The sequence below is a fragment of the Aedes aegypti genome, chromosome 3 (assembly GCF_002204515.2).
Source record: "Aedes aegypti strain LVP_AGWG chromosome 3, AaegL5.0 Primary Assembly, whole genome shotgun sequence".
Classification (NCBI taxonomy): Eukaryota; Metazoa; Arthropoda; class Insecta; order Diptera; family Culicidae; genus Aedes; species Aedes aegypti.
Genome location: NC_035109.1, coordinates 192,545,900 through 192,571,523, shown reverse-complemented (window position 1 = coordinate 192,571,523; position 25,624 = coordinate 192,545,900). Strand labels below are relative to the sequence as shown.

General features: G+C 36.0%; 1 protein-coding gene across 6 annotated transcripts in view; it reads left to right on the top strand.

The window, feature by feature from the left end:
* The window catches only part of LOC5575043 (basement membrane-specific heparan sulfate proteoglycan core protein), a 422,529-nt gene that overhangs the window by 303,886 nt on the left and 93,019 nt on the right, over positions 1-25,624 (top strand). For all 6 annotated transcript variants that reach the window (XM_021849439.1, XM_021849441.1, XM_021849440.1 and 3 more), the window contains 6 exons: positions 52-142; positions 3,283-3,498; positions 3,804-3,938; positions 17,861-17,993; positions 18,093-18,178; positions 18,497-18,637. In XM_021849439.1, the coding sequence (XP_021705131.1) occupies positions 52-142; positions 3,283-3,498; positions 3,804-3,938; positions 17,861-17,993; positions 18,093-18,178; positions 18,497-18,637 (802 nt within the window). The remainder of the gene's footprint in view (positions 1-51; positions 143-3,282; positions 3,499-3,803; positions 3,939-17,860; positions 17,994-18,092; positions 18,179-18,496; positions 18,638-25,624) is intronic.

Sequence of the window (25,624 nt, the reverse complement as noted above, 5' to 3'; positions counted from 1 at the left end):
TTTTGTTCGGTTCTTTATTTGTTCTCCTTTTTTTCTTTTTTGTTTTATTAGTTTACTTGCTCGAACGGCGCTTGCATTCCCAAGTCGAACCAGTGCAATGATTATAATGACTGTCCAGACGGTAGTGACGAGACGAATTGCGGTAAGTAGTAATGTAGCATTTGCTAGTTTCGCTTTTGCGTGTATGTGTCGTGGAAGCATTAGTGCCGTCAAAATATGCGTTTGTCATTACTGTACATTTACATGAACATCTTTCGCGTAATATTGCTTTCAACGTTATGTCCATTTGTATTTATGTTATACATATTACATAATATCTACACTGCATATAACCGCAAACATGTAACTTTCAGCAAGAGTATTTATTGACAACTTAAAACTTATTGCTTTCGGTAATTTTCACTGGATATGTAATGTATTACCAATATAATGGAGAATGTTTTTTATATGATACCTATATTCCTTACCATTAAGGAAGATTTGTAGACTTGATTCCCGGAGATACTTAAGGCCACAAAGTATTACAAAGTAGATTTGTGCAACGTTTCGTCTGTATGGGAGACAATATAGAAGCTGCAAACGAACCGAACTTAGTTTTCATGTCAAAAGTTAGGTTCAATAACCGTCTATAATCTTCCTGGCAACCAGATATGCGGAACACATCGCAAAACCTCCAAATTGTCTGAAAGTTCTTAAATCGTCCTTTTGTACATTTACTTCGACAAGGTGTCAGTGCATATAGCATTTTCCCATAAATATTAAAAGTAGCCTGCGCTTTTTTTGATTTGTATTCTGAGTTAATCAGCCCATTTTTTGGTCGGTACAGCATACGTGTTGCAATTCCAGCATAACCTGACAGTCATATTCAGCATGTTGACAGTCATAGAAACTGCATTCCAGCACTCGGCATCCTCACATATCCTCTGGATTACTTAGTTCGGGGACGTGTTCCCTTCCCATGTAGCGAGTATGTGATCTCTCACAACAATAAAGCGCGTGCACTCGAATAAAAAATGTGTCACCAGTTTCATCAACATCAGCACGCGATGGGTAGATGGTTTGGTGGAGTTATCTCATGTTTACAGTCAACCTCCATTTTCTCCTATCACGCGCTGCGAACTCCTCCAATATCTATTTGATTGAAGATTTCGATATCTACCTTGAGTTTGATGGGAATCATTCCGGCTATAAAGCATACTGCCTCTTTGTACTTTGAGATTGACATCGATTATTACCCCATGCCTAAAGGATCGTTTGGACTCAGTGTAATCTGTTACCGAGCGAGTTTCTGTTTCAGCGAGTACGACAAAAAATCGAGGCGATTTCGTTGTTATGTCGCATCAAGAACTCTTATATGAAACCATCTAGACTGACGCGACGAAAATCGCGTCGCTGTGGCTCGCGGCGATTTTTTCTCGCTGTCGCCGTAAAAAATCGCTTTGATTAAGAGGGAGCCTGAAGCTTATTATTTCAAAATCCCTAGGGAGGGACAAAAAACAACTGGATAACGTTCAAATTTAAAAAAGGTGGCCAATTTTTTTTAGCTTCGATTGAAAGCTGCTTGCTCTATGCAATGTTAATAAGTTTCCGAAGTCTTCTTCTTATTATTATTGGCATTACGTCACCCTGGGACAGAGTCTGCTTCTCAACTTAGTGTTCTTATAAGCACTTACACAGTTTTAAACTGAGAGCTTTCTTTGCCAAAGTTGCCATTTTCGCTTCCGTATATCGTGTGGCAGGTACGATGATACTCTATGTCCAGGGAAGTCAAGGCAATTTCCATTACGAAAAGACCCTGGACCGACCGGGAATCGAACTCAGACACCTTCAGCATGGTTTTGCTTTGTAGCCGCGGACTCTAACCATTCGGCTAAGGAAGGCTATGTGTGGAAAAATGTCTAAGATTTATCAAAAAAAAAATGGGTTTAGCTAGCTGGCGTACGAGGGATTTACCAATTTGAAAAAACCGAAACGGCCACTCTCTAGTTTTAGCATATACTAGCGATCAGTGGCTAAAAATTGAATTTCTAACGATGGTGGCTTGGTTTCAGCGAGAATTGCTCAATATATTAAAAAAAAAAACTTCTTAGAAGTTAACACAATTGTTGTGGGCTGTCGCCTCCCAGCTTGCGCTGTTGAATGCAATATTCACATCCAGATTGACAACCGCGCAATAATGGATGCCCATTTAGCTGGATTGCCACCTTCATCTGGACTTCAGACGGGTATTGATGCCTTATTTGACGTCAGTGGCTGCACAACGTACCAGGGTTTACATAAATCTATTTGTCATTCTTTTGGTGAAGCTACCATCCCAATAGTTAAGAGGATTCAAACCTCCAAAGTCTTTCCAGTCTTCTCTAGGACTTTTATGCTGTTACGTTTGATAATGTAGCGATCTAACTTATTAGTTTCTTCGAATTTTATGTTGTTTCATAATCAGCTGAAAATACTTCAAAGTTACAAATGCAAAGTTATAGGCAGTACACATCATTATCAAATTAATTGTTCAATCATATCTAGAGGCTTCAAATGTCCATAAATTTGAAAAAAAAAGATCTACAGATAAAAACCATTCCGTGTGTATATATTTCTGTTTACTACAGCTTCTCCAACATACAGATATTGTTTCAAAGATGAATACAAAACCCGACGGCTACATAACGCATGTGGACATTGTAGTGTGAGCTTTTGGAAACGTAGATGCTGAATATTTAAATATACTCTACTCATTGCTTGGATAGTTTAGTCAGTTAAACAGTTTCTTCTGTAGCTTACTCGAATTCGCTAATTTTTGTAGGAGTAAGAGAAATTTGTTACACTTTGACATTTTAATTTTTAAACTAAATTATATTGAAAAAGACTCCAAGCTGATCTGCCCATACTCGTATAACAGTCCCATTTTCTATGGGTTTTCCTATATAAATGGGACTGTTATGCGAGTATGGGCAGTGATGCTTACAATTACATTCAATTCATATATTGACAGCCCATTCCCTTAGGAATTTTTCAGCAAGGTTTACCTAAAGAGATTTCCATATTATATTAATATCAAATATGTTTTAAAAATAGTTTTGAGGCACCATTTATTGTTAGAATTTGTAGAGTTAGAATTTACCCCTAAACAACCCAATTGTGATCATTTTGCTGTAGCAGCAATACACTGCATTTCCAAAAGCTTGGCCAAACACTGAATGCTCGTCCGAAAACAAACACTGCAAACTCATAAACAAAACTTTAAGCACAGCCTTACAATGTACGCTTAATTTTTATACCATCTAGACGATAATTCTCTTTTAAAATCATTGGATCACAACCATCACAATCGTGCTAGCGCTTCTCACCATCATCACGGGCAACATCAACCGAGTTTTAGCAACAATCGCTGTGGACGCGACAATTTCCAGTGTCACGATGGAATCTGCATAGCGGGCTACAAAAAGTGCAATGGAATTGTTGACTGTCACGACCAATCCGACGAGCTCGATTGTCCATACGGTATTTCATTCATAATCAGCCATAGAGATCCAATCCCGAAGACGAGTTGCTTCTAGGAATAAGCTTCAATTAACCATTCAGCCCTTAAGCTTATTCCGAGAAGATTGTTTCGATTCATCCAGAAATGCTACAAATTCTGTCTCCCTTGTGTTAAAAACGGCTTTGCGATTGGCACACACTAAATTCATTGACCTCAAAGATTCGAACCATCGTTTATTTGTTTTGATTTACTTCGACCAAATATAACTCTCATTCTCTTTCAATTTGTTGCAAAATCAAACGAACAAACAAATGACTATCCACAGCAAACGAAGATGACGAGGAAAGCTGCGAGACTAATGAATTTTTCTGTGACGGTAGATGTTTAGACAACACTTTCCGTTGTGACGGAAGAATTGATTGTCACAATGCAGAAGATGAGGAAGACTGTGATGTTGCTGGTAATGTTTTAGTACGCTTTATATGGACTAAAATGACTAACCTTTAGCAGTAAGCCGTACAAATTATTAGTATTATTCCACATAACCCTTTGAATTGGCAGTCACAGTACCCGTTCGGTTTTGTAAACACGCGATTTTCAACTTCAAGCCAAAAACTTCACAATCAATTGGCTGAAGTTTGAATAATACGAAGCAGAAATCACAAGTACTAATTAAACATTTTGAGTAATTGAACAAAATTGTGGATAATGTGGATAAATCAATCGGGCACTGTACTGACCTTTATATTACTAACATATTCTAAGCATTGTAAAAAATCTTATATATCTGTGATATCACTGAATTGTTGCTCTCGTTTGACGTCATTACTATTGATAACAAATCACACGTAGGGTAGATGTACCAATAGTGGAGGTACTAAGCACGATTGAACTTCATTCAACCGCCAAAATTCAAGAAGCGCAATTAAAGTACATGGTAATGTTGAAACAGGAAATAACGACCATTGACTTAATGAGAAAAATTATTTTATCGCAGTAACCCACGGCATGTCAGTGACAAATAATACCTCCACTATTGGTTCACTGTTCCTTTAGTTGCGGTATATTTTTAATTTGTGTTCCTATAGTTGCGGTATCCGTTGTTTTCTTATGGGACCCTCCCCTATAGGATCACTTTACCGCAACTATTGGTACAAGCAAGAACAGTTCTAGCAATTTTAGTGATATTTCATCAGTTTTAAAGCAATTTGAACACTCTTTTCAACTGTTTCGTGTATCAACAAGCCAATACGTCGATCGGCAGTGTCGGTTCTGTGGCTAATGTAATCAAATCAGTGAAAACGGCACTACCGCAACTATAGGAACACCCACAACTAAGGGAACACTTACCAGTGCTGGGACCTATGTTGTACATGTTGGGTACAGCGGGGATTCGCTGGTTGGAACACAACTGCCTTCCATCTAGCGAATCCGACCCGTTAGTTGGAACGACTGACAGCTGGTGAAAATGCTCCACACTAACGTATCTCGAGAGCAAATCGTCACGAAACGCACATATATATACGCATTTGTTCTATATATGGAGACTTCAATGCGACGGTACTCAGATGTCAAAGTCAGTTTGACATTTTCTGTTGACATTTGAGTGCTTTTTAGTTGGAATATTTTCCAACCAGCGAACATCCAACCATCGAGTCATTCCATGTAGCGGACCTCCAACGAGCGAATCCCCACTGTACTATGTTGGGTACATGAATTTTCTAAATCAGGAGTGTCATTGAAGGCTGCAAATGCGGGAAATGCAACGGGAAATAGAACATTTTTCTACAGTAGTTTTGGGTTGCCCTTAGCAACGGATGTTTTGCTATTTTCAAGGCATTTTGCCTATAGCAGCGATACGCGTGAGTTTCACTGGCTCCGGTGACTGTGATTCGCTACGCTTGCCTACTGTAGTGTGAATCTCTGAACTTTTCCCAACTCTGACACTTACCCTATCGTAATCCGGGGTAACATTGCTCAGTTTTTTGTATAATTAATAAAAATGTCATATCAATGAAAAAACGAATTTAGCACTATACCATTTAAATCCACTAGAGTTTGAATCTTTTAACAGATGCGCATAATTCGAACTCAACTGTAAGGACGTCTTCAGTGTCGTATACTAAACTCGTCTTGTTATCGACTTAAGTCGAGTCTAGTACACGACACTGAAGATGACCTTACAGTTGAGGTCGAAATACGCGTATCTGTCAAAATTCTCATTTTGAATCATGTTTGTTCATTACTCTTCACTAAGTTTTTTCATGTCTTCTACAAAGTTGTTAGATATCTTAGAACGCGTGTTTTTGCTGAACATCGCACCTCTTTGTCTCTTAAAGTAAAAGAATTATCGGTCGAATTCGTTTCAATAAGGCTTATTTGTTTGATAATAAAAACTTATGAAAAGCTGCTTATAGACAAAAGCTTTCATTAATTGCCGTAAGGAGAGATATGGTACCGTTCTGACTTATATTCCGAACATTTAAGGCCAACAGTGACTTCAAATGCATCTGATAGGCATGAAATAATGTTTAAAAGTAAAAGCTAGGGTATTTTTCTTTCATTGCGAAGATTAAATAACCAAATATGTGTTAAAACTTAAAAATTGTCAATACAACCATTAATTTTAATGATTTCTGTAGAGGGACAAGTCAGAGTCATATTTTTAACAGTTTTCAAAATAAGCATACTATTTATAATAATTATCTCAAAAAGAAAATACAATTCATAACACAGCGTAACAAAAATGACATTTTTGCGTGTCTCTTCTTCTTCTTCTTCTTTCTGGCGTTACGTTCCGACTGGGACAAAGCCTGCTTCTCAGATTAGTGTTCTTATGAGCACCTCCACAGTTATTAACTGATAGCTTTCTTTGCCGATTGACCATTTTTGCATGTGTATATCATGTGGCAGGTACAAAGATACTCTATGCCCTGGGAATCGAGAAAATTTCCTTTACGAAAAGATCCTCGACCTGCGGGATTCGAACCCACGACCCTCAGCATGGTCTTGCTGAATAGCTGCGCGTTTACCGCTACGGCTATCTGGGCCCCGTTGCCCCGTGCGTGTCTCAAGGATCAAATTATATGTCTCCTGTAGTTTTGAGGTTGCTGAATCTGATGCCATTCTCAGAAATGTTCCAGTACGTCACAATTTTAAGCTACAGGTCGCCAAAGTTGAGTAAAACACTCGTTTTATTGATGTTTACATAAAATTTAAAGTATAATTTATCAAGCTTTTTTTGTGATCTAATCCACCAAGTATGCAAAATAAGACCTAAACTATCAATTTGGACAAAATTTGGTTGAAATCGCACGATTAAATTTAGATTAAATCGATTTTTTCAACATGCTTGCCGTCTTCATACAAAATTCTTTGTTTCTTTTATATGGGAAAAACAATACTTTTTCAAATCATCAAAAAATAACTTTTCCGCATCAAAAGTATTATAAACTTTATTGATAAGTATTGTTACATCCATAAAGTTTTTAAAATTCTGTGGCAAATTCGGCAATTTTTTTTTCTATCTCGGGACCAATGGCTTTACTTCTCTTCCGAAGGAAGTCGTCACCTTTAGATAGTCTCGGGGATGGGATTCGATCCCAGGTCCTCGGCGTGAGAGGCGTGAGTTCTAACCACTACACCAGGCCCGTTCAAATAAATTGGCAAATAAATTGCCTTACAAGCCGATAAACTTGCATGCAAGTTGAGTAAAATAGTCATTTTTTGCATTTTCAACAGGCAATGTCTCAAAAACTAGACGTGCTATGATATTTCTGAAAACGACAATGGATTCAGCAACCCTTAATTGAGTAAATAGCGGTGTTTTAGTGCTTGAGACAAAAACGTGTTCCGCATTGTATTTGTGCAAATTTTAATTTCTTGGCCAAACTCATCTCTTATTTATTGGGTCCGATGGTAATGTTGATTTAATTCATTTTAGTATAGTTTTTACGTAACAGTATGCAACAACATTTTGATTCAAATGCCAAACACGGTGTTCATTCTGTCTCATATTCCGAACACTCTGATTCATATTCCGAACAGTACGAATAAATCTTATTCAAATGAATAATTTCGCAAATAAATTTATCTCAGCTTGTTCTACTGACATCAAACTATAGAATCATTACAAAGTATAAAATAGATTAAAAGACAATAAAAATGATTCCCAAATGACTGCCATTTACTAGAAATATGATGACATATTTCAATGTTCCATCAACCAAATCGTCATACAAAAACCGAGTGTTTGGAATAAGATTCTGTATGGAATTTGAGACAAAACGGTACTTTCATGAGAGTTGAATGCGCCATTTTGCGCCGAAGGCCTTCATAGGGGCCTTAATTACCCCTTGAGAAAATAGTAACTCATGATAACTTTGTTACTTCTAAAGATAGCGTGTTGATATGTTCAGCAAAAACACGGTTTTTTCCATCGCAAACAACTTTGTAGAATACACAAAAAAATGTTAAAAATTTTGGAATAAGGATAGAAAAAATCGTGTCTCAACAAAGTTGTTTTAAATTGCCACAACTTTTCCGAAGACACCATATGTCTATCTAAATGTTATGAAAAATAAAAGTTTTTCTAGCTCACTTTAAGGTGGATTTATCACAAAACTTTTTGAATCAAAATATGCGCTTTAATATAACAAAAAACTTCTTTGAACAAATTATATCGCTAAAATCAACGGTTTGGGCGCTATGCAAAAAGCGCATGGAATCGACGATATCCAACACGGTGAAATGGTAATGCTGGTGGTTACGTCGACCAGTAGAAATAAATAATAGAGGAAAGTGGTGAGTTCTTGACCGGGTTTAGTTTTCGGAAGTAACTTGCGAAATAAATATTTTTTTTTTTTTTTCAACTGGTATGTTTAAAGGCAATCAAGTTGAACAAATAGCAAACATATTTTGAAATTCTTATGCACATTTTTCATATAAGACGTATTGAGAAAAGTGTATAAATCGACGCTTAACATTTTCGTGGGGAGTTGTTGACCACTAGAATGAAATGTAAACAGTACAAAAGAGAAGTAATTTGAAGCGAGAAGCTACGAAAGTAAGTCAAAAACTACTTGAAAGTGAAACTAAAATTATTGATTTTGCTTATTTTTGGCATTGCAAACCCGACGGAACAAGGATGCTTTTCAGCTTATTTCTTGTTAATATTTTCAATGTTTCAATGTGAAGATGACCTTACAGTTGAGGTCGAAATACGCGTATCTGTCAAAATTCTCATTTTGAATCATGTTTGTTCATTACTCTTCACTAAGTTTTTTCATGTCTTCTACAAAGTTGTTAGATATCTTAGAACGCGTGTTTTTGCTGAACATCGCACCTCTTTGTCTCTTAAAGTAAAAGAATTATCGGTCGAATTCGTTTCAATAAGGCTTATTTGTTTGATAATAAAAACTTATGAAAAGCTGCTTATAGACAAAAGCTTTCATTAATTGCCGTAAGGAGAGATATGGTACCGTTCTGACTTATATTCCGAACATTTAAGGCCAACAGTGACTTCAAATGCATCTGATAGGCATGAAATAATGTTTAAAAGTAAAAGCTAGGGTATTTTTCTTTCATTGCGAAGATTAAATAACCAAATATGTGTTAAAACTTAAAAATTGTCAATACAACCATTAATTTTAATGATTTCTGTAGAGGGACAAGTCAGAGTCATATTTTTAACAGTTTTCAAAATAAGCATACTATTTATAATAATTATCTCAAAAAGAAAATACAATTCATAACACAGCGTAACAAAAATGACATTTTTGCGTGTCTCTTCTTCTTCTTCTTCTTTCTGGCGTTACGTTCCGACTGGGACAAAGCCTGCTTCTCAGATTAGTGTTCTTATGAGCACCTCCACAGTTATTAACTGATAGCTTTCTTTGCCGATTGACCATTTTTGCATGTGTATATCATGTGGCAGGTACAAAGATACTCTATGCCCTGGGAATCGAGAAAATTTCCTTTACGAAAAGATCCTCGACCTGCGGGATTCGAACCCATGACCCTCAGCATGGTCTTGCTGAATAGCTGCGCGTTTACCGCTACGGCTATCTGGGCCCCGTTGCCCCGTGCGTGTCTCAAGGATCAAATTATATGTCTCCTGTAGTTTTGAGGTTGCTGAATCTGATGCCATTCTCAGAAATGTTCCAGTACGTCACAATTTTAAGCTACAGGTCGCCAAAGTTGAATAAAACACTCGTTTTATTGATGTTTACATAAAATTTAAAGTATAATTTATCAAGCTTTTTTTGTGATCTAATCCACCAAGTATGCAAAATAAGACCTAAACTATCAATTTGGACAAAATTTGGTTGAAATCGCACGATTAAATTTAGATTAAATCGATTTTTTCAACATGCTTGCCGTCTTCATACAAAATTCTTTGTTTCTTTTATATGGGAAAAACAATACTTTTTCAAATCATCAAAAAATAACTTTTCCGCATCAAAAGTATTATAAACTTTATTGATAAGTATTGTTACATCCATAAAGTTTTTAAAATTCTGTGGCAAATTCGGCAATTTTTTTTTCTATCTCGGGACCAATGGCTTTACTTCTCTTCCGAAGGAAGTCGTCACCTTTAGATAGTTTCGGGGATGGGATTCGATCCCAGGTCCTCGGCGTGAGAGGCGTGAGTTCTAACCACTACACCAGGCCCGTTCAAATAAATTGGCAAATAAATTGCCTTACAAGCCGATAAACTTGCATGCAAGTTGAGTAAAATAGTCATTTTTTGCATTTTCAACAGGCAATGTCTCAAAAACTAGACGTGCTATGATATTTCTGAAAACGACAATGGATTCAGCAACCCTTAATTGAGTAAATAGCGGTGTTTTAGTGCTTGAGACAAAAACGTGTTCCGCATTGTATTTGTGCAAATTTTAATTTCTTGGCCAAACTCATCTCTTATTTATTGGGTCCGATGGTAATGTTGATTTAATTCATTTTAGTATAGTTTTTACGTAACAGTATGCAACAACATTTTGATTCAAATGCCAAACACGGTGTTCATTCTGTCTCATATTCCGAACACTCTGATTCATATTCCGAACAGTACGAATAAATCTTATTCAAATGAATAATTTCGCAAATAAATTTATCTCAGCTTGTTCTACTGACATCAAACTATAGAATCATTACAAAGTATAAAATAGATTAAAAGACAATAAAAATGATTCCCAAATGACTGCCATTTACTAGAAATATGATGACATATTTCAATGTTCCATCAACCAAATCGTCATACAAAAACCGAGTGTTTGGAATAAGATTCTGTATGGAATTTGAGACAAAACGGTACTTTCATGAGAGTTGAATGCGCCATTTTGCGCCGAAGGCCTTCATAGGGGCCTTAATTACCCCTTGAGAAAATAGTAACTCATGATAACTTTGTTACTTCTAAAGATAGCGTGTTGATATGTTCAGCAAAAACACGGTTTTTTCCATCGCAAACAACTTTGTAGAATACACAAAAAAATGTTAAAAATTTTGGAATAAGGATAGAAAAAATCGTGTCTCAACAAAGTTGTTTTAAATTGCCACAACTTTTCCGAAGACACCATATGTCTATCTAAATGTTATGAAAAATAAAAGTTTTTCTAGCTCACTTTAAGGTGGATTTATCACAAAACTTTTTGAATCAAAATATGCGCTTTAATATAACAAAAAACTTCTTTGAACAAACTATATCGCTAAAATCAACGGTTTGGGCGCTATGCAAAAAGCGCATGGAATCGACGATATCCAACACGGTGAAATGGTAATGCTGGTGGTTACGTCGACCAGTAGAAATAAATAATAGAGGAAAGTGGTGAGTTCTTGACCGGGTTTAGTTTTCGGAAGTAACTTGCGAAATAAATATTTTTTTTTTTCAACTGGTATGTTTAAAGGCAATCAAGGTGAACAAATAGCAAACATATTTTGAAATTCTTATGCACATTTTTCATATAAGACGTATTGAGAAAAGTGTATAAATCGACGCTTAACATTTTCGTGGGGAGTTGTTGACCACTAGAATGAAATGTAAACAGTACAAAAGAGAAGTAATTTGAAGCGAGAAGCTACGAAAGTAAGTCAAAAACTACTTGAAAGTGAAACTAAAATTATTGATTTTGCTTATTTTTGGCATTGCAAACCCGACGGAACAAGGATGCTTTTCAGCTTATTTCTTGTTAATATTTTCAATGTTTCAATGTGAATGCTTAGCCAATAACTCGTCACAACCAAAACAATTCTTCAACGTAGGTATTTTTCAATTTAAGTACCGTAATCCGGGGTAACATTGATCATTTTTCTGAATGTTTCTTTAATATTTCGTTTGAAAATGCAAATGTTTTAAATTTTATATTTTTAAAACAAGTACTGCCACCCATAGATCGAGACTATATACTGTATTTTGTTTATTGAAAGATTTAGGCATATTAAAACAAATGTTTTAGGCGATTTTTGTATTTAGCTGATATGGGGTAACATTGATCACCTATTTGAACAACGTTCGGTAATACTGAACTGCCCATACTCGCATAACAGTCCCATTTCAATTTTCGACACATTTGAGTTAGCTCCATAAATAGTGTTTATTTTTAGTGTACTTTTCGGTACCATTCTTAAAATTGTGTTTTTGTATGGACAAAATGCGAAAAAAATACCAAACCATGTGCGTCCCATATTGAATATACCCGCATAACAGTCCCATTCGTAAATTACGATGAAATTCAACCAAAAGTATTACTATAATTACTGTAAGTATCTCTGTAATCTTACATCCTAGTTTTGATCACATTAAAAGTAGATATAATACAAATTACAGAGGTTCAAATCAGTTTTATTCAAGAAAGATGGTTGTTTTTGTTTGACTTGAAAATATTCCCAGTAAGCCTTTTTACGGAATAAGTTATAGAACCACATCTTGCCGTGTATCCTGGAGAAGAAAGCTTCCCGTAGAGTCCATGTCGGTCATTACTATCATGATCCAGTTATAACAACGAAATCTCTTGTAGATTTCTCATCCGAAGTCATGAAGGGGAAAGCTTTTGATACCAGCGTAGAAATGCGCACATAGCCATTGGCACATGCAGTCGACAAGGTAGGTCAAACTGAGTGTGACATCGAATGCCGGAAAATAAGAAGGTCCTGGACACTTAGTATGATTATCTATATCTATTGAATTTCCAACTGCTTCGCTGACATCAGGCCTCTAGAACTTCTCGATTTAACAATGACTGGCCCTTAAACAAAAAAGTTGTAAAACTTAACGGGGCACCCCCTAGATATGAGCCTTAGGGTAAGAAAAACGCTCTCTCAAAATTTCAACTCAATTGATTGCTCCACCAGCTGGCGCATTCGATTTGAAGTTTGTATGGGATATTCGTCTCAAATATATTGAAAATTGATTCTATGTCACTGTTTCGTTCCGTATACTAATTGTTCGCGTTCAAATAAGCCCAGAATGACAAATACACTAGTTGATACCCTAATGAACATAATTGCAGAAAATTGTATCTAGATTTAATCTCATTTTCATTACTTTTTCAGTTGTTGAAAGTTAGGTTTAAATCAGCACTCCCGCACAGTCACTTATATGCATGCGACATGTGCCTCAGCTCGCCCAGCGTCATAGGTGGCTATGATGCGCTTAGTGGCTACCTCCAAGCTATGTTGAAGAAATACAAGCAGTATTGCATGATATACTTCAGGTGGTTTAAATACCAACTTTATTAATTTTGATCATGGTACAATCTTCTACAATATTGTTCGATATAGTATCAAGTAGTGTTTTTGACATTCTGGGTCCAATTGAACGCGATCATCAATTTTCCTGAACCAAACAGTAGATGATGTGCTGTTGCTCATATGTTTGAGCTGAAAATCCCATATTAACTTCAATTCAAATGCGCCAGCTCATGGAACGACCAAATGAGCTGAATTTTTCAGTAATGGGACTGGTATGCGGGTATACTTGCATTTTGCGAGAAAAATACTCGGATAACGAATCCCATTTGCTCGTATCTTGGATTTGCACGTAAAAAACAATCGCATTAACTAAATTTTATTTATTGAACAAATTCTTATACATCATTAATAATGTGTTGAGTAATGCCACCAGAATTTTCGACTGCCAGCAGCGGCGTAACGAAAACTTCAACATTTATGTTTAGATGTGTTTTTCTCGATATGATGGTTTTCCTAATGGGACTGTATTGCGAGTATGGGCAGTGAAAATGTCGTTACTTACTTAAATCCGGGCCCCTGAAGCCGAATATGAAGTCCAAACGCTTACAAGTCATTTACTTTTATAGTTATTTGAATATTAAAAACACCTTGAACAACGGAATACGCCTTAAGGTAGGCAATTTCCTAAGGGATTTTTATATTCTTAACAGTAATTCGGTAATGGTGCCTAATTGAGCATACCTATAAAAGTTTTGACAACGGAATCGTTTTCAGCGATGCCATTTTTAGTAAGAACCATATTTCCCTTGCTTATATCGTTTGCAGAACTTATGTGAGATATGAATCTTCGGTAGTGTCATCCTTAACAATTAAAATCATTATATCGAAAAGTTGTCCAATTTACGCACAAAGTAAATGCAATTTTCGCAAAAATATTAACTTTTCTTAGCTCATGAATATAAGAAAGAGAAGCACTATTCATGATTTGGAAATGTTTCATCAATAAATGATAATACGAACTTTTGATGAGATGAGTCATTCCGATCAATGTTACCCCGCTGATCAATGATACCCCGGATTACGGTACGTATTTTTCCAAAAAACAGTTTTTAAATTTTATATACTAAATTTTTACTTGAAGTTACGACATTTTTCAAAAAAAAAATGAAAAGAACAAGGCTGAATTCCTCAGCATTAGATTGACATTTTTTTAAATCAATGTGTCATTAGTATCAAAATCTCAAACCAATCATATACGCGCCATTATTTGCGTTTGGAAAAATTTTAAACTATAAAAATCGGTTGGAAAATGGCAGAGATATTGACAAAAAGGATTTACGTGCGTCTCAAGTGATCCCAAAATTTGGCACGGTACATATATGTATCACACTACGCGGTGAATCCAAACTTTTGCACGATGACTTGAATGGCTGTTTAATTAATTTTAAATAGTTTTCAGATTTTTCCGCCAAAATTTCGTGAGCGCTCTTGAAAGAATATAAGATTACGATTCTAATGACACATTAGGGGTATTCACTTAACGGCGTAAATCGTTAACAAAACGCGCATCGACTCCCATTTTTTGCAATCGAATTGGGTTCTTGTCGAAAGAGGTGTTCTGCTATTCAATATTTCAGGGTTTAGGATCGCGTTGTTTTCCGATTGTGAAACATATACAAATTTTCGCTTAGGATCACTTGAATGGTTGCAATGTGGGAAATTATTCAAAGACGGTCGTAACCATTCTGACGATAATAAGTTGAATGAAGAGTACTTCTAGGGAAGAATTCTGGTTACCTTGAACAAAACGGTCGAAGCAGAGACGAATAGAGACACAGTAGTCGGGTTCAGATTGGGTACCACTTTTAATACTGCATTTGGTCCCTTTATACTGCAAAAAGTACCCAAGTTTGACAGATAGCAGTACACTTTTCACTGCATTCTATTTCGTCTTTGGTGTCGAAGGGTCGTCAACTAAAATGAACGTTGGCTGAAATAAATCGATTAAAAGTTTGCAATTCAAAACAAACTTAAAACAAGCTTGATATTTTTGTTGGGTAACTAGTTTATCAACTTCTTGTTTTTAACGTCTGGAGCCAGAAAAAGATATATTTTATTTGAAACGTTTCATCCCCAATATCTCAGTTTACGCTACCGTCGTTGGGGGTGAGAATGGGTCAAAAAAGGATATTTTTTTTTCTTATGTTTATTTTAAAGGCACTCTGTGCTCGTGGCCACTACTGTGCCGGAATCAGTTCATCTTTATCTTCTTTATCGATACAGAACTATTTTTAACTAATCTATATTTACATCTACTTTCACTCTCTTCTACTCTTTTGCTCTCACACAGAGCAGGTAGGAGAGTGCTTTGCTGTTAGTCCAATCGATTTCCATAAGCCATAGTCCATTGCTCTTGCGGTGGTTCGTTTTGCCGTGTTCCTGAGTCGTTTGAGGCTAGCTGCCTGCGAAGTGGGTCAGTTTGTCTCAGTCACCATCTGATACTGACGGAGGATGGATGTGTCCCCCAAAGCACGGTCCTTCGTGCGGCGTCTTCTGGTGGCTGGACGGGTTTTTTTGTGGAGGGGCTGGGAATTGAACCCATGACCTTCCGCTTATGAAGCGAAAGCGTAACCTCAAGGCTACGGACCCCCCTCAAAAAAAAATAAGGATATGTACGATTTATTTATTGAATAACTATCGCAATTTAACTCCAATAAACTTCAAAATTGGTGTGTATGTACTTTGATAGTATATTAACAACTGTTCAAAAAATTAAAGAAAATATTTATTCACAGCGGCACCACAACTGAATGAAAAATGACCCAATCAACATTGGGTCACTGTAATTGAAATAACTTGTTTTTGAAAATATGATTGCAAAACTATTCACAGCTGAAAAATATTGATGGAATACGATGCAAACAAGACGAAAAGATATCTAATATGTTTCACAGGTATGATAAACCCACTTAAAAGATCGATTATACAAAAAAATTGAAGATCTATGAGAATAAATATGTAAATCCAACATTTATCGTCAAGTTTTCTTGTTTTTTCCCTCAAACTGTCTTCAAAGTCTCATCTCCATTGCCATAAAGCCTATTCAGTTTCCCCAAAGGTGTACTGAAACAGTGATTATTTTAAACCTTCGCAAATAGTTAAATTTCGGTGCGACATTCCACGATCACTACAATTCAGGCAGATGTTAACGTCATAATCCCAATGTTTCAGCGATCCAACTCATTTGTACTTCCGTGAGAAGTTTCTATAATATGAAAATACTGATAAATAATTAAATTACAAAAAATAAATCCATTTGATAACGATGTTGCTGCGCACGCAGCAAAGTTGCTGGTTTGAGAAGTTGTCAAAATGCGTTGCATTGTTATTCGATGCACGGACTACTCAAGCAGACTTGTTTGATGTTTCAGAGATGCTGTATTCAGAAAGAATAAACACATCTTAATGAAAAAAGAGAACTAACGGCACCGTAAAATGTCAAAAAAGTGGATTTGCAATTTCATTTACTATCGTTTATGCTAGACCCAATCTCACCCCCATTTTTGATGTTTTGGACACCGTACGGAAAAAATGAAATTTTTGTGGAAAAATCAAATAGATTCCGGATAATACGTGTGAAGTGTAATGAAAATACTTTCAACCTTCTACTAATATAACGATAGCGGTTAAAGTACATGCGTGATATTTTGCACATGAGAAATTTAATGTTGTAAATTTCATCTAGTCTCAACATACAAGTTTATTGATTTAGTAAACAAAAACTACTATTTCTAAAAATGTATATTGTGATTAATTACGTGTAATAATATGTTCCCTAACATATGAATTATTATTTTAGTAATATCAGCGTTATTAGCTGAAATATTTCATAAATCATATTTTTCCGTTTTGACCCAATCTCACACCCTAGACCCATTGTCACCCCCATCGTCGGTACTTTAAGTGAATACCCCTATTGATTTAAAAATTAATTAAGTCGATCCAATGCTAAGGAAATAAGTCATGTTTTTTCAGTGTGCTTTTTTGAAAAATGCCAAAACTTTAGGTAAAATTTAGTATACAAAATTCAAAAACTATTTTTGGAAAAATACTTACGAAGTAAGAATATCATATTTCCTTTCAAATGCGCCCTAGAAAGTTTCAATTGGACACATCACAGAGATATGGACAAAACACATTTGTATGTTTTTAAGGGAGTGAACTCAAGCTTTTGCACGGGAGTATACATGGTCTTGCCTAATGGCTGCATGTTTACTAAATTGACCAAAAAATTTTCAACGATAAGCTAGGAGTGTCGAAGATCGAAGATGTGCATAGTGTACAGAATGGTACTAGTATTGAATTGATAATTAATCGAAACTAAAGTGAATGTTAGGCAAAAATAAGTCAAAACTAAATTATTTTTTTATTATAATTTAAACCATTCACGTTGAGAAGCATGGCGAATCCAATTTAAGTCTAGATCAAGAAAAAGCAATAATGTCATCGAAGTTAAACGAGAGTAACTTTGTTTTAGATTTGGACAAAATCATGGACAAAATGTAGTGGTATTAAACATTCACACAGATTGAACCAAACTCGATTATGTTTATATTATTTGCATGTTAGTTCTTTGTATATACGCACACCGCTGATTTTACTAAATTGTACTTAATTTCTGATCAACCCATTTAGACGAATGTAGTGATACCGAATTCGCATGTGATGGTATATGTCTAGCTAAGGAAGCTTATTGTAACGGTTCTCCGGATTGTGAGGACGGAACCGACGAAAATAACTGTATCATATGTCAAGCCGGAGCCTTCCAGTAAGTAGTTCGTAGCCTTGTATATTTAGTATAACTTGGTCTCAAAAGGTAATCTAACTGATCTCAATCTTTGGATGCACATTGCTTTGTATATTGTAGTTGCAAGAGTAGAGAATGCATTCCGTTGAGTAAACGTTGCGATGGAGCTATGGACTGTAACGATAATAGTGACGAACTCGATTGTAGTAAGTGTACATAGATCGTATTTATAGTATATTTGATGTTTTTTTTTAAATAACCTGAGTAACTTAACAACATTGAAACAAAATTGGTTACATTTGTTACTGACATACAAGCGTGTTATTGCACTAATTCCGCTTTCCCGATTTTCTTTTTTATTTATTTCCCATTCCTTCCCGGTACAATATTCGGTTTGTATAAACAAAAAAAATGGTCCCAAACATACACCCAAAAAATGCTGATTCGCTTGAAACCTTTGAAATCCGCTCACTAATTGTCACACAACGCACTGCTGCTGCTAAAATGAAACCAAAAAAACACAGACGCCAATTCATCCAACGGCACAAGCGGGTGCAACCCCGAACAGTTTCAGTGTGACAATGGCTTCTGTATAAATAACGAATTCCGCTGTGACGATCACGTCGATTGTGCAGACAGATCGGACGAGATCGGCTGTGCAACCGGTGAGTATCCTTTGCTGCTTGTTTGTGTGAAATCTTATCCTTACGCTTTTGGCTTACAATCACAATATTCGTAATCTGCTGTGCTCTTTGAACATTTATCAATCAATAAAAATAAACTCTTTTTGAAACTACAGTCAACTCTTCATGATTCGAGATCGCAATTGAAAAGTTGTCAACGAACAGAAGAACAAAACCATAGCGACATTCTCTCATGATATGGAGCAAGACTTTCAAGACGTTCAAGACTTATTATTTTAGCAACCAATTTGTTTATCCAGAGTTATGAAGAGTTGATTGCATGATTTTTAATATTTTACCTGATTCATTGGTAGCATTAGGCAGTACAGTGTATTTTATCTACCACATTGAACAAGCTTTTCGAAAAAAAAAATGTATTTTTTTAACTAGTTCGTTTATTTGGGGCTCAAATGCGTGTAACGCTTTACGGAGCCGAAAAAAAAAAAAAAAAAAAAATGTATTCACGCCACCATACTCAATTCATGAACATCCCAAGTAACCACTAGCCTGCTAAATCGTAGAGTGTTGAGGTTGGTTCAGCAATTTCGGCTGGAGCGTGTTCTGTCACCGACGTTCCGATGACCCTGGCTGACGACCTAATCTTCTAAGACGGAGAGCTCTTCTGAACCCGGATCTTCCTTTCACTATGCATTCCCCATGGCTGGCTGGTACTCCGACGATCCGAAGCCAATATTTCGATGTTGTTTGATAATCCACAGCCCTAGCTATGCAACTCAGAAGCAACTCGTTTTACTGCTCAATTATTTACAGCACCTAAATTGCGACAAATATATTACCGTAAAATGGGGTGTTAAGGGATGAAAAAAAATTTCAACTAGAATTTCAAGCAACTTCTAGTATGTCAATAATTGAACAAAGTACTGCCCTACCATTCTCTCGTCGTGTATATCAAAACCCAAATGGAATTATAAGGATCCCATGACAGATTTCTGAGATAAAAATGAAAATGTGTGATTTTTGACGGAAATGCAAATGGGGTGTTAAGGAATTTGAGTTTCGTAAATAAAACCATATTTTTCAAACAGCGAAACATAATCTTTTTGGTCAATAACTTTGGTGCTTTCATTCAATTTCATAAGTTATGTTCAACCTTAATCAGATAATACATCAATATTATTGAACTTGGAACTCCTGCAAACGCAAACCGTTTCATTTTAACTGCTAAATTTTTCACAGTTATTAATCCTATTTGGGAACTATCAAAACATCATAAAATTGTCTTGAAATGATTTTAATACTTATATGCAACAGGATCATAACCTAAATATTTGCAGTTTACGAATCCTGTAAGCTATGCAGAGCAACTTCTTAAATAATCTATAGTATAAGGATAATTTCAACAAGCTTTTATTTTTAATAGGGGAAATGGTCAGTTTGTCCTGAAAATATAACACTACACTAAACAAAGTATTTGCATGCAACTCCCAGTGGCATGGTAGAAAAATACCGAAGAAGAAAAGTGTTCCACTATGGAGCGGAAATCTAACGCTCACTATACTGCCCATACTCGCATAACAGTCCCATTTGAATTTTCATCACTTTTTAGTTTTCTTCGTAAATCGTACTTATTATTAGTGTACTTCTTGGTAGCATACCTAAAATTGTATTTTTGTATGGACAAAATGCGAAAAAAATACCAAACTATGTGCGTCCCATATTGGAAGTACCCGCATAACAGTCCCACTAGTAGATTACGATTAAATTCAAGCCAACCCTTTCCTGTTATGATTCCTGTAATCTTGCATCGTAGTTATCATTTCAAAAGAAAAAGAAATACTACTGATTTGAGTGTTTTAAGTCACCTTTATTCCATAAAAATGTAGTTTTTGCTTGACATGACTGGTGATATTAATGGTTGAAACATATTATTTTTTTAATTCTTGCGAAAATCTAAACAATAAATAAGATGAACAGCATTCCTCCAAGTCAAAGCTATACCTGTCACATCTCTCATCCTATAGCCAATTAGTAACCAAATCTTCGCCTCCGGTAGGTTCATCTTCCAACGACGTGGATTGATTTTTAATTGGACTGGAAGATTTTCCCACTGGTATCGTCGAAGGGTCAAACTGTGTTTTAGCGATAACTAAAGATGAGAAATAAGAAGGCATATCTTAGAAATTTGTAACAATTTTACCGAACTCAGGCTTGCCCGATTTTGAACCTTGATAGCTATTAGTATTAACTATGTTTCAAACCCAACATAAACGTACTGCTGATGAATCCAAGGTACTATTCATATTGGCTGGCCGCAACACTACCATCTAGCCCAGGAATGTCTTGAACACTGTCACTATCACCACCGTATAGTTTATTATTTTAAAGGAACTATTGTAATTAAAATATGATAACACTAATTTTAGCAAATTTTAGCAAAAGGAAAAGTGTTTTGGAAGACTTGCCAACAAATGTGTCAAGGTGCGCGATAACAAAGTAAGCGAGTCCCAAGTAATGGGACTGGTATGCGGGTATATTTGCATTTGGTGTGAAAAGTACTCGGATAACGAGTCCCACCAGCTATTATCTTGGATTTGTACAGTAAAATCAACTGCATTAACAATATTTTATTTGTTGAGCATTTTCTTATACTGTAATGATAATGTGTTGAGTATTGACACCAGAATTTTATGTTGCCACCTGCGGCGTTACGAAAAATTTTGCAGTAAGGTTCAGATGCGTTTTTCTCGACATGATGATTTTCCTAATGGGACTGTATTGCGAGTATGGGCAGTATATAACACGTTAAGTGCCCGACGAGGCCACGAAGTTTCTCAAAAAGAGCAGAAATGACAGAGTCTATGTACAGAGAGTTACGCGAAGAGGCTTCTTTGAATGATTGTTCTTCTTCGTCTTTGAAAGAAGCCTTTATTTGTTTTGCTGATCTGTTTGATAGCTGGACGGTTTGAAAGCTCGATAGATTTGTTTTAACTCTTCGCGCAACAGACTCTGAGAAATGACAAAATATTATTTTTGTTTGCCACTTCATAGGATTACCACTGAAAGAAACAAGGCTGCAAAACCATTTTGCATTTCCAAGTAAAATAATCCTTCGAACAAGTTTTGGAAATAATATCTAGAAAAATCCTATATTTATTTTAATACGTAGTTAACAAGATTTTCCAACCAGTTTAACCAATTTTTGAGATTATACATTTTTGGAGATATTCAGTAACAAACAAAACAGGGTCCCTAACTTTCACAATGCAGTTCTACCTCACGGAGTAAGGCAAAAGTATATTGAAATATATTACAGCATAAATCGAATGAGTTGAGTAACTTGGAAAAAGTAGAAAAGATAATCCCTTAACACCCCACGTATTTTCAAAAACAGACTTTTTCCATAAAAAATATTAAAACTCGAAATCTAGATAAAATTTTCAAAATTTGTTGCCTACATTGTGATCTCAATTAAATTTACTTATCTTCTAAGTTACTCACATATTTATCTTAGTATTGTTCCATAGTTTTGTAGATTAATGTATTTAGCCTATAAAATTTGAACAAACAATTTTTGAATCGTTTTCATTATCTAGACTCCACAATACTTTATTTTATTAGACATTCCCTATCACATACTGCAGTTCACAATCCTCCGAACAAATCAAGCATTTCAGATGACTGTCAGATGTTGTCAAACTTGATGGAGAAGATCAATCCCTTAAAACCCCTCGAGTCCTTAACACCCCATTTTACGGTATCTAAAATATGATGGTTTCCTGCATGTCTTCTCAAATCTTGTGCGACAAACTGCTGGTTCACGGGTTTGCCTTCTACCTTAGATAGACAAATAATGTGAAGCTGAAGTGCACGCAACTAAAAAAGACAGCAAACATTCATGCAACCAAAGAATCTCATAATGTGAATCAAAAGAAAAGTTTTATTTTCTTTGCAAAAGGTACTAGTTGCACAGAAAAAAATCCGTTCTCGTATCCGTGAACAGCAGACGTGAACTCGTCAACAAGCAAAAATACACCATGAACTAGGTCATGTTTATGTGACCGTTGATGGTAGTTCATGGTGTATTTTTGACAGTTCACGTTTTCCAGAACTATTTTTTGAGCGTGTGTCAGGTTCAGCCAGGCCCATGGCACGGGACGACTTCTAAAGTAGTCAACATCTCCATGTGTTTACTCATTTTTGGGTAATTTGAATCGAGAGTGCAATCAGAATGTGAAGTTTTGTTTAATGTTTATGATCCATAATCGAGCAAGTATCGCAAACAAATCACTGATCGCTTGCAGGATGCCTTTTAATGTTTGCTCTCCTTCCAAAACCATCGAAATGTTGAATGTGCTTCAACTTTTTGGCACATTATTAGCTGATTCAACAATATCAAAAATTGATATTCAAACCATAGCAAACAATTAAACAAAACAATGGTCTTTATTTTCACAGTTCTTACAACTGACAGTGTATCGATATATGGTTGTCACGGGCCTGCATTTAACAATATCAAAAATTGATAATCAAACCATAGCAAACAATTAAACAAAACAATGGTCTTTATTTTCACAGTTCTTACAACTGACAGTGGGCGATATTCACTTATCGCCCGGGACATCCTGGCTACGAAGAACATAGTGTATCGATATATGGTTGTCATGGGCCTGGGTTCAGCCGATTTAATCCGCATGGTTGTCTAATGGACGGCGGAGCTTACGCGATACACGATCAAGTAAAAAGAACAAAGACTGTTTTTCGCGTCTACGCACGATGACGGGAAAAGTGTTGGCAAGCGTTCTTATACATTTGACAGCATGCCGAGGGGTCAATATGTAGTTTACATCACAGTATTAAATAATTCCAAAAGGGCACATCCCATACTGGTCGTCGGCTTTCCGTCTTCACGGATTGACGGTTCAGTCTCTACTCTAAGCCCAACTCATTTTTTCTTCATACATCCCATTCTTTTTCCTTTTCTCACCTTATTTTCACCTCAACTCTTTGGTAGCGGGATTGCCATCGTTCATCTAAAGTGGCAGGTGTGTTCGTCGGAAAGCGTTAGTAATGACAGTATTGTCTATTACACTTTTATGATGCTAGCTCATTCTTGTAGTTCATTCCTACCATTTAAATAGCCGCGAGGCATAATCTACTACAGCAAACGCACCCTAACTCGATATTGAAACAACCATCTATTTTTACTATGGTTCTGTAACCCGAATAGCATAGCATAGCATAGACTGACTGTACATGTCAATGGTTGCTACTCCGTGATTGATCGGAACTGGTAAGAATTGCACTACGATCCAAATGAATAAGGGATGGGAGTTTCCGCTTACTCTCGAAGTGCAATTTTAGCAGATCTAATATTATTGATCAATAACGGCGCCGGCCAAGTCCTTACAGTCAGTTGGGATAGGGAAGGAATGTTGGGGTGTAATGATTGTTGCTTCTAGAGACCGAGAATACCTCTGCATCTCCACAATCACCACGGGAAGGGTGTTTATTATTGAGGGAGGAAAAGATCTGGGAGTCACCTCTGGTCGATGATGCAATCCATGGACAAGGGGGAAATATACGACTCATATTTAAAGCTAGTGTTGTATTTTTGTCTCGAGAAGTTTTTGGTAGAAGCTTTAAAAAATACGTATTTTTTAAAGCTTCTACCAAAAACTTCTCGAGACAAAAATACAACACTAGCTTTAAATATGAGTCGTATATTTCCCCCTTGTCCATGGATTGCATCATCGACCAGAGGTGACTCCCAGATCTTTTCCTCCCTCAATAATAAACACGAACAATTCAAAAGATGTTTTTATTAATGACGAAAACTGAAAATTACATGTATATATTTTAAATTATATGAAACAGGAATAATGCCGACACTTGTAGTGACGAACTATACATAGTTTGTTTGAAAATTACATATGAGTATTACTGTGCATTTTGTCTCGATATGGTAGAAGTTTTAAAAAATACGTCAACATTCACAATGTCGAACAATTCAAAAGATAATTTTTAATAATGTCTAAAAGAGACAAATATATGTATATTGAAATTGTATAAGAAAAAAGCATAATGCCGACACTTATAGTGACGAACCATACAAAGTTTGTTTTAAAATTACTTAAAAGTTATGCTTTCAAGAAAATATGTGTTATCACAAGCATGAAACGAACTCACCAGTTGGTAATCCATCCTCGACTGAACACGAAACTGATACTGACAGCAAAACTTTTTGGTGTCCCGAAAACAAACCGCCTTGCTTGTGCCTTCCATATACCTACCCAGCAAGACGCTCCAAAACAGAAAAAAAAATCTTTGGAGACGAAAACACGCGCGAAACCGTGAGCCAAATCTATCGGACGACGCAAAACCGAACTGTCCTGCTTGGGCTTCACGAAGCACTACCTCTATTTTTACTATGGTTCTGTAACCCGAATATCGAGTAAGGGAGATTTGAATGTACTCAATTTCACAAATAATCCATAACTGAGTATCGATGATGATACGGTCCTCAAAAGACGTCTCTTATCGCTCCTTGGTCATTGGCCTCTTCAAAGCCTTGTTACAGACAATCTCAGATGATCCTCATACGCATCTATCCGTTTATGCTTTCGCAAAATATTGTGCCAAGTGGATGTGAAGCGAAAACCATCTTTGCAGGTTTACTGTCCGGCAAAGCTGATGTGTACTTTAACTTTTACGATTTCACTTTAGCTTCCTCACGGTGCACGTGGCCGACAATGCACAGTGGTCCAGGAATCAGTTTTACGCGGAAAGATGAATTTTGAGCTTTAGAATGAAACATTAGACAAAAACGGTCTTCTACAAAGTTGCTTGTATTAGTAAGGTCCTTTGTTTGGTGTTATTGAAAATTAGGGTGGACCACATTTTCATAGAAATTGTGTAACTAACTTTCTTATTTGTAGAAATTATACTATACATGCTTCAGCAAAGTTGTAGACCATTCAATTTTAAGCAACTTTGCCAAAAAAAGTTTTT